This window comes from Bubalus bubalis, chromosome 5, assembly GCF_019923935.1.
Source record: "Bubalus bubalis isolate 160015118507 breed Murrah chromosome 5, NDDB_SH_1, whole genome shotgun sequence".
NCBI lineage: Eukaryota > Metazoa > Chordata > Mammalia > Artiodactyla > Bovidae > Bubalus > Bubalus bubalis.
In genome coordinates, this window is record NC_059161.1 from 48,454,598 (window position 1) to 48,471,972 (window position 17,375).

A 17,375-nucleotide genomic window follows, 5' to 3' on the forward strand; every position below is an offset into this window, starting at 1 on the left:
AGAACATAAAAATTAAAAGATGGAAAAGAGTTAATAGACATAGAGGATAGACCAAGACAGTTTGTCATAAATATGATAGGAGTTCCAAAAGGGAAGAAAAAGAATTGGAGAATTCTTTTTCTCCAATAATTATGGAGAATTCTCCAGGGCTTCCTTGATAGCTCAGTTGGTAAAGAATCCATCTGCCATGCAGGGGACTCCATTTTGATTCCTGGGTCAAGAAGATCTGCTGGGGAAGAGATAGGCTACCTACTCCAGTATTCTTGGGCTTCCCTTGTGGCTCAGCTGGTAAAGAATCTGCCTGCAATATGGGAGACCTGGGTTTGATCCCTGGGTTGGGAAGATCCCCTGGAGAAGGGAAAGGCTACCCATTCCAGTATTCTGGCCTGGAGAGTTCCATGGATTTTATAATCCATGGGTCACAAAGAGTGTGGGACATGACTGAATGACTTTCACTTTCACTTACGGAGTTTTCTCCATAGTTCAAGACATGAGTTCTCAGACTGAAAAACTGAAGTACAAGATGCAGTAACTAATGAACAAATGAACTATTTAATATGCTAATACATCTAAATAAGCATTGACAGTCAAATATTTAAATAATGACTAATTTCTTAACAAAATGAAATTAAAATAATAGCTAACAAAAATAGAAAATGAAGGAGAATTTGGATTTGCAGCATCATATCCTTCCAGATGTTCAAGCTGGTTTTAAAAAGGCAGAGGAACAAGAGATCAAATTTCCAACATCCACTGGATCATGGAAAAAAGCAAGAGAGTTCCAGAAAAACATCAATTTCTGCTTTATTGACTATGCCAAAACCTTTGACTGTGTGGATCACAATAAACTGTGGAAAATTCTGAAAGAGATGGGAATACCAGACCACCTCTTGAGAAACCTATATGCAGGTCAGGAAGCAACAGTTAGAACTGGACATGGAACAACAGACTGGTTCCAAATAGGAAAAGGAGTTCGTCAAGGCTGTATATTGTCACCCTGCTTATTTAACTTATATGCAGAGTACATCATGAGAAATGCTGGGCTAGAAGAAGCACAAGCTGGAATCAAGATTGCCAGGAGAAATATCAATAACCTCAGATATGCAGATGACACCACCCTTATGGCAAAAAGTGAAGAAGAACTAAAGAGCCTCTTGATCAAAGTCAAAGAGGAGAGTGAAAAAGTTGGCTTAAAGCTCAATATTCAGAAAATTAAGATCATGGCATCTGGTCCCATCACTTCATGGCAAATAGATGGGGAAACAGTGGAAACAGTGAGAGACTTTATTTTTCTGGGCTCCAAAATCACTGCAGATGGTGACTGCAGCCATGAAATTAAAAGACGTTTGCTCCTTGGAAGGAAAGTTATGACCAACCTAGATAACATATTCAAAAGCAGAGACATTACTTTGCCAACAAAGGTCCATCTAGTCAAGGCTATGGTTTTTCCAGTGGTCAAGGATGTGGAATGTGAGTGTTGGACTGTGAAGAAAGCTGAGCACCAAAGAATTGATGCTTTTGGACTGTGGTGTTGGAGAAGACTCTTGAGAGTCCCTTGGGCCACAAGAAGATCCATCCAGTCCATCCTAAAGGAGACCAGTCCTGGGTGTTCTTTGGAAGGAATGATGCTGAAGCTGAAACTCCAGTACTTTGGCCACCTCATACGAAGAGTTGACTCATTGGAAAAGACTCTGATGCTGGGAGGGATTGGGGGCAGGAGGAAAAGGGGACGACAGAGGATGAGATGGCTGGATGGCATCACCAACTCGATGGACATGAGTTTGAGTGAACTCCAAGAGTTGGTGATGGACAGGGAGGCCTGGCGTGCTGTGATTCATGGGGTTGCAAAGAGTTGGACACAACTGAGTGACTGAACTGAACTGATCCTTATACGTATTCAAGATGAGGATATGGATTAGCTTATATTAAATATGCAAGGAAAAAATTTAGGAACATTTATTAAAGTAATAGAAACAAGTCCATAATTTTTAAAAAGTAGAGTTCTGGAAGAAGAATTTTTAAAATGCTAACAATTCAATAGGAGATAATAAAAAAGGAAAAGAAATTAAAACAATATATTGACACAAAAATAAAATTTAAGAAATAATTTAAATGAATTCAGTAATCAAATGTGACTGGATTAAAATCATCTACTAAATGACAGAAATCCCATAAATCTGATGCGTGTAAAGTTATATAGTTAAAGAGTAACACAACTAGGGTGCCCATTCTTGCCACTGTTATTCAACATAATTTTGGAAGTCCTAGCCACAGCAATCAGAGAAGAAAAAGAAATAAAAGAAATCCAGATAGGGAAAGAAGAAGTAAAATTCTCACTGTTTGCAGATGACTTGATTCTCTACATAGAAAGCCTTAAACATGCCACCAGAAAATTACTAAAGCTGATCAATGAATATAGTAAAGTCACAGGCCATAAAATTAATACACAGAAATCCCTTGCATTCCTATACACTAATGATGAAAAATCAGAAAGAGAAATGAAGGAAACAATCCCATTCACCATTAAAACAAAAAGAATAAAATACTTAGGAATAAATTTACCTAAAGAAACAAAAGACCTGTATACAGAAAACTATAAGACACTAATGAACGATATCATCTTTTTAAGATGTCTGTTTAAGATAACACAAATAGGTAGAGATATATACCATGTTATTGGATTGGAAGAATCAATACAGTGAAAATGAGTATACTACCCAATGCAATCTATAGATTTAATGCAATCCCTATCAAACTAATGGTGGTATTTTTCACAGAACTAGAGAGAATAATTTCACAATTTGTATGGAAACACAAAAGACCTGATAACCAAAGCAATCTTAAGAAAGAAGATTGGAACTGGAGGAATCAACCTTCCTGATTTCAGACTATACTGCAAAGCTACAGTCATCAAGACAGCATGGTACTGCTACAAAAACAGAATTATAGACCAATGAAACAACATAGAAATCCCAGAGATAAATCCATACATCTAGGGGCACTTTATCTTTGACAGAGGAAGCAAAAGTATACAATGGAGAAAAGACAGTTTCTTTGCTAAGTGGTGCTGGGAAAACTGATCAGCTGTGTGTAAAAGAATGAAATTAGAACAATTCCTAACACCATACACAAAAATAAAATGGATTAAAGACATAAATGTAAGACCAGAAACTTTAAAACTCTTAGAGGAAAACATAGGAAGAACACTCTTAGACATAAATCACAGCAAGATCCTCTGTAACCCACCTCCTAGAGTAATGGAAATAAAAACAAAAATAAACAAATGGGACCTAATTAAATTTAAAAGCTTCTGCACAATGAAGGAAACTATCAGATAAGATCGGTCGCTCAGTCGTATCCCACTCTTTGCAACCCCATGAATCACAGCACGCCAGGCCTCCCTGTCCATCACCAACTCCCGGAGTTCACTCAGACTCACGTCCATCAAGTCAGTGATGCCATCCAGCCATCTCATCCTCTGTCGTCCCCTTCTCCTCTTGCCCCCAATCCCTCCCAGCATCAGAGTCTTTTCCAATGAGTCAACTCTTCGCATGAGGTGGCCAAAGTACTGGAGTTTCAGCTTCAGCATCATTCCCTCCAAAGAAATCCCAGGGCTGATCTCCTTCAGAATGGACTGGTTGGATCTCCTTGCAGTCCAAGGAACTCTCAAGAGTCTTCTCCAACACCACAGTTCAAAAGCGTCAATTCTTCAGCACTCAGCCTTCTTCACAGTCCAACTCTCACATCCATACATGACCACAGGAAAAACCATAGCCTTGACTAGATGGACCTTTGTTGGCAAAGTAATGTCTCTGCTTTTGAATATGCTATCTAGGTTGGTCATAACTTTCCTTCCAAGGAGTAAGCGTCTTTTAATTTCATGGCTGCAGTCACCATCTGCAGTGATTTTGGAGCCAAGAAAAATAAAGTCTGACACTGTTTCCACTGTTTCCCCATCTATTTCCCATGAAGTGATGGGACCGGATGCCATGATCTTCGTTTTCTGAATGTTGAGCTTTAAGCCAACTTTTTCACTCTCCTCTTTCACTTTCATCAAGAGGCTTTTTAGCTCCTCTTCACTTTCTGTCATAAGGGTGGTGTCATCTGCATATCTGAAGTTATTGATATTTCTCCTGGCAATCTTGATTCCAGCTTGTGTTTTTTCCAGCCCAGCGTTTCTCATGATGTACTCTGCATATAAGTTAAATAAACAGGGTGACAATATACAGCCTTGACGAACTCCTTTTCCTATTTGGAACCAGTCTGTTGTTCCATGTCCAGTTCTAACTGTTGCTTCCTGGCCTGCATACAATAAGCAAAATGAAAAGACAACCCTCAGAATGGGAGAAAATAAAGCAAATAAAACAAGTGACAAAGAATTAATCTCCAAAATATACAAGCAGCTCAGGCAGCTCAATACCAGAAAAACATAAAACCCAATCAAAAAGTGGGCAGAAGACCTAAACAGACATTTCTCCAAAGAAGACATACAGATGGCTAATAGATGAAAAGATGTTCAATATCACTCATTATTAGAGAAATGAAAAGCAAAACTACAATGAGGTATCATCTCACACTGGTCAGAATGGCCATGATCAAAAAGTCTACAAACAATAAATACTGCAGAGAATGTGGAGAAAAGGGAACCCTCTTGCACTGTTGGTGGGAATGAAAATTGATACAGCCAGTATGGAGATTCCTTTAAAAACTAGGAATAAAACTAGCATATGACCCAGCAATCCCACTACTGGGCATATACCCTGAGGAAACCATAATTGAAAAAGACCCATGTATCCCAACGTCCACTGGAGCATTATTTACAACAGCTTGGACATGGAAGCAACCTAGATGTTATCAACAGATGAATGGATAAAGAAGTTTTGGTATATATATGCAATGGAATATTACTCAGCTATAAAAAGGAATGCACTTGAGTCAGTTCTAATGAGGTTAATGAACCTAAAGCCTGTTATACAGAGTGAAGTAAGTCAGAAAGATAAAGACAAATATCACATATATATATATATAAAATATGGAATCTAGAAAGAGGATAGTACTGATGATTCTACTTGCAGGGTAGCAAAGGAGATGCAGACATAAAGAATGGATTTTGGACACAATGGGGAAGGAGAGGGTAGGATGATTTAAGGGAGTAGCATTGAAACATATGCATTACCTTGTAAATATATGTATTACCTTTTACATATATGTAAAATAGATACCCCATGGGAATTTGCTGTATGACACAGGGAACCCAAAGCTGGTGCTTTGTAACAACTTAGAGGGGTTAGGATGGAGAGGAGGTGGGAGGGAGGTTCAAGAGGGAGGGGACCTATGTATACCTGATTCATGTTGATGTATGGCAGAAACCATCACAAAATTATAAAGTAATTATCCTCTAATTTAAAATGAAAAAAAAATTTTTAAGTAACAAAATTTGGAAAGAAAACAATGCAAGCAGGGTAATACTATCAAAAGGAAACTAGGGTGATGATATGAATATCAAATAAAAGATATGTGAAGCCCAAAAGATTGGAGAAGGAAATGGCAACCCAGTCCAGTACTCTTGCCTGGTAAATTCCATGGGTGGAGGAGCCTAGTAGGCTACAGTCCATGGGATCGCAAAGAATTGGACACAACTGAGCAACTTCACTGGTTCACTGAAGCGCAAAAGACAGCAATGTCATAAAGAGGGAAATTACTTCATGATAAAGGAAAAATCTACAAAGAAGATAAATTATGATACCATATGCACCTAACAATATATCCTCATGCAATATAAAGAAGATAGAAAGTACCTCCAATTCATTTCCTGAATCCAGTACTACTTTTAGTACCAAAAGTAGGCAGAGGAAGAAAGGAAGGGAGGAATGAAAGAAACTGTAGAGCAATATACTTGTATATGTAAAAGCAAAACTTCTACATAAACTATTTGCAAATAGAATCTGGAAATGCATTAAAAGAACAAATCGAAAAGGTCTGGTATCTTCCAGGAAATGCAACATTGGTTCAATATCAGGAAAACTGACAATAATACCCATAATGTCAACACAATAAAGGAGATGATAAGATCATATAAGTAGATTTTAAAATTCAACAACCATTCCTAATAAAAATATAAAGCAAAACAAGTTTAGACAGGATGACTTAATTCTAATAAAAATATATATTTCCCAAATAATAATAATTGTTATAAGTTATGAAAAGTTATAATTCAATTAAAATCAGGTTATTGGACAGATATGCTGATAATTAGCACTATTGCTTAATAATGTCTTGAACATAATAATGTAATAAGACAAGAAAAATAAATTACAATATTATAAATTCTTAATAGCAATACAGACTATAAAGTACTTAATAAATGTAACAAGACACAGAACCTGTATCAAGAACCACTTTCAAGTTTGATTGAATGGCTTTTAAAAAGATTATTTTTTAAAGTTTCTGACTGGACTCCAGAGTCCAATTTTTTATTGAAAACTATCTTTAAATTAATATAGAATAATATAGTATAATCTATCTTCCTGGAAGAAAATGAAAATGGAATTCTTTCTTACACCACATACAAAAGAAAAAAATTCCAATTGGCATATGAGACTAATGGAAAATGAAAAAATATTTGGAGAGTTGGCAGAATCTTGAAGTTCTACTATATGGAAATGAGGGAAATCTTATTCAAGTCTGGAAACCAGAGTCTATGAAAAAAAGTCATAATTGAAAATGTGAAAATAAAAAAACTTCCTTACAAAGTTCCATAAACAAAGTTAGTTTAAACAATGAATAATTATGAAAAATTATACAGCATAGATCACACTACACAGCTAACATCCCTAGTGTTCAAAAGAAACAGTGGGGCATAAATTTTGAGAAATGATCCTGCATTATCTCATACACACTCTATAATCTAGCAGTTCTACTTCTAAGTAAATACTCAGGAGAAACTCTTGCACTCACCCATCAAGAGACATTTTCAAAAAAAGCTCATAGTAGAACTTCTCATAAAATTCATCCATCCCAAACAGAAAGAATCCAAATGCCCATTAACAGGAGAATGGAAAAATTGTGGTATTTTCCCATGATGGAATATTAACAGTAATGAAAATGAATGAGCTCAGTTATGAGCAATAACATGAATAAATTCTAGTTACATAATGCTGAAGGAAAAAAACAGCAGGTCCAGAGAGTTATCTGATCAAGTTTCAAAAACTATCATATTAGTGAAAAATAAACACAGAATTCAGAAAAGTGAGTACCTCTCTGGGCAGAAATAGGGAACCAGAAAAGGAAGAAATGTATAGGTAAATGAAAGTTATCTGTAAGGTTCTAGGTCTTGAGTTGGATGCTGGATTCTTGGTTTGGATTTTACTGATTTAAATTTTTTTTCTTTTCTTTTTTTAAATTTTAATTGGAGGCTAATTACTTTACAATATTGTATTGGTTTTGCCACATATCAACATGAATCCGCCACGGGTGTACACGTGTTCCCAATCCTGAATCCCCCTCCCACCTCCCTCCCCATACCATCCCTCTGGGTCATCCCAGTGCACCAGCGCCAAGCATCCTGTATCCTGCATCGAACCTGGACCGGCGATTCATTTCTTATATATTATACATGTTTCAATGCCATTCTCCCAAATCATCACCCTCCCTCCCTCTCCCACAGAGTCCAAAAGACTGTTCTATACATCTGTGTCTCTTTTGCTGTCTCGCATACAGGGTTATCATTACCATCTTTCTAAATTCCATATATATGCGTTAGTATACTGTATTGGTGTTTTTCTTTTTGGCTTACTTCACTCCGTATAATTGGCTCCAGTTTCATCCACCTCATGAGAACTGATTCAAATGTATTCTTTTTAATGGCTGAGTAATAATCCATTGTATATATGCCTTCAGAATGGGAGAAAATAATAGCAAATGAAGCAACTGACAAACAACTAATCTCAAAAATATACAAGCAACTCCTGCAGCTCAATACCAGAAAAATAAACGACCCAATCAAAAAATGGGCCAAAGAACTAAATAGACATTTCTCCAAAGAAGACATACAGATGGCTAACAAACACATGAAAAGATGCTCAACATCACTCATTATCAGAGAAATGCAAATCAAAACCACAATGAGGTACCATTTCATGCCAGTCAGAATGGCTGCGATCCAAAAGTCTACAAGCAATAAATGCTGGAGAGGGTGTGGAGAAAAGGGAACCCTCTTACAATGTTGGTGGAAATGCAAACTAGTACAGCCACTATGGAGAACAGTGTGGAGATTCCTTAAAAAACTGGAAATAGAACTGCCTTATGACACAGCAATCCCACTGCTGGGCATACACACTGAGGAAACCAGAAATGATTTAAAATTTAAATGCATAAAAGAGGGTCAGTAATGATAGTAACTCATGGACTGAGGATTGTGATTATTCTGTGTCTGTGTTGTTCAATCACTAAGTCATTTCAGACTCTTTGCAACCCCATGGACTGCAGCATGCCCGGCTTTCCTGTCCTTCACTATCCTCCAGAGTATGCTCAAACTCACATCCTTTGAGTCAGTGATGCCATCCAACCACCTCATCCTCTGTCGCCCCCTTCTCCTCCTGCCCTCAATCTTTCCCAGCATCAGGGTCTTTTCCAATGAGTCAACTCTTCGTGTCAGGTGGCCAGAGTACTGGCGTTTCAATTTCAGCATCAATCCTTCCAATGATTATTCTGGGTTGTTTTCCTTTAGGATTGAGTGGTTTGATCTCCTTGCAGCCCAAGGGACTCTCAAGAGTCTTCTCCAACACCACAGTTTGAAAGCATCAATTCTTTGATGCTCAACCTTCTTTATGGTCTGGCTCTCACATCCATACATGACTACTGGAAAAACCATAGCTTGGACTATATGGACCTTGGTTGGCAAAGTGATGTCTCCACTTTTTAATACATTATCTAGGTTTGTCACAGTTTTTCTTCCAAGGAGCAAGCGTCTTTTAATTTCATGGCTGCAGTCACCATCTGCAATGATTTGGGAGCCCAAGAAAATAAAATCTGCCACTGTTTCTATTTTCTCCCCTTCTATTTGCAATGAAGTGGTGGGACCAGATGCCATGATCTTACTTTTTGAAATGTTGAGTTTTAAGCCAGCTTTTTCACTCTCCTCTTTCACCTTCATTTAGGCTGTTTAGTTCTTCCTCACTTTCCACCCTTAGGGTAGTATCATCTGCATATCTGAGCTTATTGATACTTCTCCCTGCAATCTTGATTCCAGCTTGTGTTTCATCCAGCCCAGCATTTCGCATGATGTACTCTGCATATAAGTTAAATAAGCAGAGTGACTCAGCCTTGAAATACTCCTTTCCCAATTTTGAACCAGTCTGTTGTTCCATGTCTGGTTCTAACTATTGCTTCTTGGCCCACGTACAGGTTTTGCAGAAGGCAGGTAAAGTGATCTGGTATTCCTATCTCTTTCAGAATTTTCCACAGTTTATTGTGATCCCCACAGTCAAAGGCTTTAGCATAATCAACGATGCAGAAGTAGATATTTTTCTGGAATTTTCTTGCTTTTTCTATGATACAACATTGTTGGCAGTTTGATCTCTGGTTCCTCTGCCTTTTTAAATCCAGCTTGTACATCTGGAAGTTCTCAGTTCATATACTGTTTTAGCCTAGCATGAAGGATTTTGAGCATTGCCTTGCTAGCATGTGAAATGAGTGCAATTGCGGGGTAGTTTGAACATTCTTTGGTGTTGACCGTCTTTGGGATTGGAATTTTCAACTACAAATTGGCACTCATCAAGGGCATTGCCAATGAGTGAACAACAAAGGCATTTGCCTTTTGCCTCTACAGAGATTGAACCCCATGCTGCTGCAGCTGTTGACCTTCCACAACCCCTGAGGGAGTTCAGGGTGGAGTGAGGCACTCTGTGCTTCAGGGCATCTGGTGGGACAGGTCTTTAGACAGTTGGATGTTTTTAGGAACAGATTTTATGATCTCCATCCTTGAATCTCCTCATATCTAGAGAAGCACTAAATTCCTTCATGGTGAAATCAGACCCTCATGACTAACAGAAAACCTTTTGTAAAATGAGTGCTTCATGGTATTGAACCCCCTTCACCAAAACCTTATATATTGCCCTTTCCCCACTGCCACTTTGGAGCAGTCTCTCAGAGCTGTCTGAGATGCTGCCTCCTGGGCTGCAGTCCTCATTTTGCCCCAAATAAAGCTTAACTCGCAACTCTCAAGTTGTACATCTTTTTTAGTCAACAGAATGAAAACTGACCTTTTCCAGTTCTGTGGCCACTGCTGAATTTTCCAAATTTACTGACATATTGAGTGCAGGACCAAAAGCATCATCTTTTAGGATTTGAAATAGCTCAGCTAGAATTCCATCACCTCCACATTACTAGCTTTGTTCGTAGTAATGTTTCCTAAGGCCCACTTGACTTCAATTCCAGGATGTCTAGCTCTAGGTGAGTGACTATTGTGGTTATCTGGGTCATTACCTGGGTCCACCTGGGTCTATCATGGTTATCTGGGTCATTAAGACTTTTGTACAGTTCTTCTGTGTATTCTTGACACCTCTTCTTAATCTCATCAGCTTCTATTAGGTGCACACAGTTTCTGTCCTTTATTGTGCCCATCTTTGCATGAGATGTTCCCTTGGCATCTCTAATTTTCTTGAAAAGATCTCTAGTCTTTCCCATTCTGTTGTTTTCCTCTGTTTCTTTGCATTGTTCACTTAAGGCTTTCTTATATTTCCTTGCTCTTCTGTGGAATTCTGCATTCAGTTGGGTATATCTTCCTCTTTCTCCTCTCCTCTGCCTTTCACTTATCTTCTTTCCTCAGCTATTTGTAAGGCCTCCTCATACAACTATTTTGTCTTCTTACATTTCTTTTTCTTTGGGATGGTTGCAGTCACTGCCTCTTGTACAGTGTTACAAACCTCCATCTGTAGTTCTTCAGGCACTCTATTTATCAGGTCTAATCCCTTGAATCTATTTGTCACTTACATATAATAGTTAGGGATTTGATTTAGGTCATACCTGAATGGCCTAATGGCTTTCCCTTCTTTCTTTAATTTAAGTCTGAATTTGGCAACAAAAAGCTCATAATCTGAGCCACAGTCAGCTCCAGGTCTTGTTTTTGCTGACTGTATAGAGCTTTTCCATCTTCAGCTGCAAAGAATATAATCAATCCGATTTCGGTGTTGACCATCTGGTGATGTCCACGTGTAGAGTTGTCTCTTGTGTTGTTGGAAGAGGGTGTTTGCTATGATCAGTGTGTTCTCTTGGCAAAAGTCTGTTAGTCTTCCTACTTCATTTTGTACTCCAAGGCCAAACTGCGTGTTACTTCAGGTATCTCTTGACTTCTTTGCATTCTAGTCCCCTGTGGTGAAAAGGACATCTTTTTTTGGTGCTAGTTCTAGAAGGTCTTGTAGGTCTTCATAGAACCATTTGACTTCATCTTCTTTGGCATTAATAGTTGTGGCATAGATTTGAATTACTGTGATGTTGAATGGTCTGCCTTGGAAACAAACCAAAATCATTCTGTTGTTTTTGAGATTGCACCCAAGGACTGCATTTCAGACTCTTGTTGACTCGGTTTCTCTACTGGATTGTTGCCCATACAAGTAGATATAATGGTCATCTGAATTAAATTTGCCCATTCCCATCCATTATAGTTCACTGATTCCTAAACTGTCGATGTTCACTCTTGCCATCTCCTTCTTGACCACATCCAATTTACCTTGATTCATGGACCTAACATTCCATGTTCCTATTCAATATTGTTCTTTACAGCATCAGACTTTACTTTCACCACCAGTCACATCCACAACTGGGTGTTGTTACTGCTTTGGCCCAGCCTCTTCATTCCTTCTGGGGCTATTTCTCCACTCTTCCCCAGTAGCATATTGGACACTCCTACTGAACTGGGGGGCTTATCTTCCAGTGTCATATTTTTTTGCCTTTACATACTGTTCATGGAGTTCTCAAGGCAAGAATAATGAAGTGGTTTGCCATTCCTTTCTCCAGTGGATCACATATGTAAAGTCCAAACAAAACAAAGAGCTCTTACAAATGATAAGAAAATGGTAAGTGCCAATAGAAGAATGTAAAAAAACTATGTACACAAAAGCAAATCTAACAAACATGAAAAATTTCATGAAATTTTTCTGAAATTCACTTCCTCAGGAAAATTCAAATTAAATTAACAATGAAATATCACACTAGTAAAACCTGAACAAAAGAAAGTTACTATTGCTAGAGGGGATCTGGGCCAAAGAGTTCAAGTCAAGCTTTGCTGGTAGAAAATGTGAGGAGTTAGAGCCTTATTCACATTTTTGGAGAGCAATGCAGAAACATATATTAAAATATAAGATTATATATATATATATATATACACACACACACCCTTTGGGTCAATAATCCCACTTCTTGGAATCTACTCCACAGAAATATTAATAAAACCTCTAGTATATACTGCTATATGGAAAATGATCCATATTTTGTAGCATTATAATGTGGTAAAGCAAATCAAAACTGGAGCCACAGTAAATCTCCAGTATTAAAGAAACTGACCTGTAAATTACAATATAACTATATCATAGAATATTGTCCAGGCATTATGAGTTGACATTGGAGAAATTCAATGATGTATATTTGAGTGAAAAAAAAGAATGTGGAATGTATGTATAATGTGATCCAAATTTTTTTTAAAAAAGAACATGTTAAGATGCCTCTTTTTAAAAATACATGTACACATGTGTGTGTATATATCTCTGCAAATTCATAGCATGCAGAAAAATAGGGAAAAATAAATACCAGTTGTTAAATTATGTAGGTTGAGAGAAGGTAAAGATAAAGGGAAGATAAAAGGGAGGAAAGGAGGGAGGGAAGGAAAAGGGGAGGGAGAAAGAGAGGAAAGAAGGAAGGGCAGCAATATATGGGGATAATAAAGAATCTAAGGCAAACAAAAATGTTTTCATGTGTACACACATATGTCTATGCAACTACCACACAGATCAAGATGTAGAAGATAGAGAATGTTCCTTAGGTTAAAAACTTCTACAAATTAGTAAATAGAAGACTAATAACCCAATAGGGCTTTCCTGGTGGCTCAGCAGTTTAGGAATCCACCTGCCAATGCAGGAGATTTGGGTTCAGTCCCTTCGTTGGGAAGATCCCCTGGAGAAAGAAATGGCAACCCACTCCAGTACTCTTGCCTTGAAAAATCCCATGGACGGAGAAGCCTGGCAGGATACAGTCATGTGGTCACAAAGAGTCAGACATGACTTGGTGTCTAAATGACCACCACCACAACAACCCAATAGAAAATGAGCAAAGGAAATGAACAGATAGTTCACCAGACAGGAAACAAATAGAATATGAATATATGGAGAGATGCACAAAGTTTCTCATGATAAAAGAAATGCAGATTAAAACTGCATCAAAATACCATTTTTCATCCATCAGGCTGACAATATTCAAATATATGACAATACATCACATTGGGAAAGCTGTGAAGAAAAGAAGAAATCTCATACATTGCTAGTGAGAAGGTACATTGTTAAAACTGCAATGGAGAATAATTTAGCAGAATCCTTAAAAACTACAAATGCATATTCTCTGTGACTCAACAATTCTCCTTTCAGGAATACTCCAAGGTACAAAATAATATATGTTCAGAGTTGCTCATTCCAACTTTTATTGTAATGGAAAATGATATAAACAAATATTTATTAGTAGGTTACTTGTTAAATTATGGTTCCTCCATAATTTGTAATAATATGTGAAATAGTATGAAAAACTCATGAGAGCATTTAAAGATCAAAGATATAACTTTAAGTGAATATCTTGTTCAAAAATGCATTTAATATACTAGTTTTTACATAAAATGGAAAAAAGTAACATTGGCTATGCACAAAAATTTTATGGAAATATAGAAGAAACCTTATCAATTGTAGTCACTTGCAGGGTGTGTGAAGTAGGTGACAAAGCATAAGGTGGGAGAGACAATTTTTGCTGTATTTGTAATATAATTTACTTTTATAATAGAATAAAATGTCTATTCAAGAAGAAAATAATAAAATAATTAGATCTACATCTATTGAAATGCCTATGGTATATCAAGTGACAAAAGCGAACTATGAGAGTGTGTGTGCTTAGTTGCTCAGTCATGTCCGACTCTTTGTGACCCCATGGACTGTAGCCCGCCAGGCTCCTCTGTCCGTGGGGATTCTCCAGGCAAGAATACTGGAGTGGGTTGCCACGCCCTCCTCCATGAGCAGTGTAATTTCATTTTTGTAAAAAGTGTATGAGTGTGTGGGGAGGCTGCTGTGTCTATTTGTGGGTGCAGAAAATGACATGTAGGCATTCATATAAAGTTTTAATATTAGTTACCTCAGGAGTGTAGAGGATGTTATTAATTCTTTGGATTGTTTCTCTTGTTAAAAACAACAACTGGAGGAATCAACCTGCCTGACTTCAGGCTCTACTACAAAGCCACAGTCATCAAGACAGTATGGTACTGGCACAAAGACAGAAATATTGATCAATGGAACAAAATAGAAAGCCCAGAGATAAATCCATGCACATATGGACACCTTATCTTTGACAAAGGAGGCAAGAATATACAATGGATTAAAGACAATCTCTTTAACAAGTGGTGCTGGGAAAACTGGTCAATCACTTGTAAAAGAATGAAACTAGAACACTTTCTAACACCATACACAAAAATAAACTCAAAATGGATTAAAGATCTAAACGTAAGATCAGAAACTATAAAACTCCTAGAGGAAAACATAGGCAAAACACTCTCCGACATACATCACAGCAGGATCCTCTATGACCCACCTCCCAGAATATTGGAAATAAAAGCAAAAATAAACAAATGGGACCTAATTAACCTTAAAAGCTTCTGCACAACAAAGGAAACTATTAGCAAGGTGAAAAGACAGCCTTCAGAATGGGAGAAAATAATAGCAAATGAAGCAACTGACAAACAACTAATCTCAAAAATATACAAGCAACTCCTACAGCTCAACTCCAGAAAAATAAATGACCCAATCAAAAAATGGGCCAAATAACTAAATAGACATATCTCCAAAGAAGACATACAGATGGCTAACAAACACATGAAAAGATGCTCAACATCACTCATTATCAGAGAAATGCAAATCAAAACCACCATGAGGTACCATTTCACACCAGTCAGAATGGCTGCTATCCAAAGTCTACAAGCAATAAATGCTGGAGAGGGTGTGGAGAAAAGGGAACCCTCTTACATTGTTGGTGGGAATGCAAACTAGTACAGCCATTATGGAGAACAGTGTGGAGATTCCTTAAAAAACTGGGAATAGAACTGCCTTATGACACAGCAATCCCACTGCTGGGCATACACATCGAGGGAAACCAGAAGGGAAAGAGACACGTGTACCCCAATGTTCATCACAGCACTGTTTATAATAGCCAGGACATGGAAGCAACCTAGATGTCCATCAGCAGATGAATGGATAAGAAAGGTGTGGTACATATACACAATGGAGTATTACTCAGCAATTAAAAAGAATATGTTTGAATCAGTTCTAATGAGGTGGATGAAACTGGAGCCTATTATACAGAGTGAAGTAAGCCAGAAAGAAAAACACCAATACAGTATACTAATGCATATATATGGAATTTAGAAAGATGGTAACAATAACCCTGTGTACGAGACAGCAAAAGAGACACTGATGTATAGATCAGTCTTATGGACTCTGTGGGAGAGGGAGAGGGTGGGAAGATTTGGGAGAATGGCATTGAAACATGTATAATATCATGTATGAAACGAGTCACCAGTCCAGGTTCAATGCACGATACTGGATGCTTGGGGCTGGTGCACTGGGACGACCCAGAGGGATGGTATGGGGAGGGAGGAGGGAGGAGGGTTCAGGATGGGGAACACATGTATACCTGTGGCGGATTCATTTCAATGTTTGGCAAAACTAATACAATATTGTAAAGTTTAAAAATAAAATAAAATTAAAAAAAAAAAACACACTAATTTTGATTTTTTTAATTGAGATATTTGAAATTTTAAAAACAAAACATTTTTATAGTTATATTTTGCCACAACTAAAGATGAAATTTGTCCAAAATGTAAAGAAATGTGAACACATTTTATTTTGTAGATTGTCGTTTTATGGATATATGATCCGGAAAATGCGGACCCCAGTGAGTTGCTGTGGAATGCCAATGAACCTTCCCTAGTAGGTGGAAACATTATTATATTCATGGATAAAATAATATGCTACATTTCTTTTTTAAGAGCTGTGAATAATTTATTATAGTTTAAGTAGCCTAGAACGAAACACATTTTAATTATCCATTAAATTTGCTGCTAAGTTGCTTCAGTTGTGTCGGACTCTGGGTGACCCCATTGACGGCAGCCCACCAGGCTCCCCCATCCCTGGGATTCTCCAGGCAAGAACACTGGAGTGGGTTGCCATTTCCTTCTCCAATGCATGAAAGTGAGAAGTGAAAGGGAAGTTGCTCAGTTGTGTCTGACTCTTAGCGACCCCATGGACTGCAGCCTACCAGGCTCCTCCATCCATGGGATGTTCCAGGCAAGAGTACTGGAGTGGGGTGCCATTGCCTTCTCCATCCATTAAATTTAGTTTACTCATTATAGTGATTTTGAACTTGTGCTCAATCACTACAATTATAAGTCTTTCTTTAGAATTCTTATTGAGCATTTTCCATATTTTCTGTGAACCTCATTATCCACGAAGGGGCTGACCATTAAAATGCTTTCAAGGTGTTTCTTGAGCATCTACCTTGAAGTCATCCTTCAAATCTGTCTAGTTCTTTATTGAATGCTTTACCACTGGATATTAATAAAGTGCAACACAGTGCATAAATAAGTCCTTCCTTTTATCTGTTACAAATTTACCTCTTTCAAGATTCAAGTTTTTCCTTCTGTTACAATTAAAAGGTACAGAAGAGAAACATAAAATGAAAAGTTTTCTTATAGGATTCTCCATGTCCTAATTAGTCTAGATCTGAGTTTTTCATAGCATGTTGTTATGACTCATGGTAATTAAATTCACAAGAGATAGGCTGATAAATCAGAATGACAACCAGTCAGTTGTTTTGTTTGACAATGACTTCAGAGGGAATAAAATAAATTAATGGTAATTAAACACCTGGAGTAACAGGCAAATTTGGCCTTGGAGTATGGAATGAAGCAGGGCAAAGGCTAATAGAGTTTTGCCAAGAGAATGCACTGGTCATAGCAAACACCCTCTTCCAACAATACAAGAGAAGACTCTACACATGGACATCACCAGATGGTCAACACCAAAATCAGATTGATTATATTCTTTGCAGCCAAAGATGGAGAAACTCTATACAGT

General features: G+C 37.6%; 1 protein-coding gene across 1 annotated transcript in view; it reads left to right on the forward strand.

The window, feature by feature from the left end:
• Positions 1-17,375, forward strand: part of CATSPERE (catsper channel auxiliary subunit epsilon) — a 160,672-nt gene that overhangs the window by 45,362 nt on the left and 97,935 nt on the right. The window contains exon 7 of the mRNA XM_025286013.3: positions 16,152-16,229. Coding sequence (XP_025141798.2) covers positions 16,152-16,229 — 78 coding nt within the window. The remainder of the gene's footprint in view (positions 1-16,151; positions 16,230-17,375) is intronic.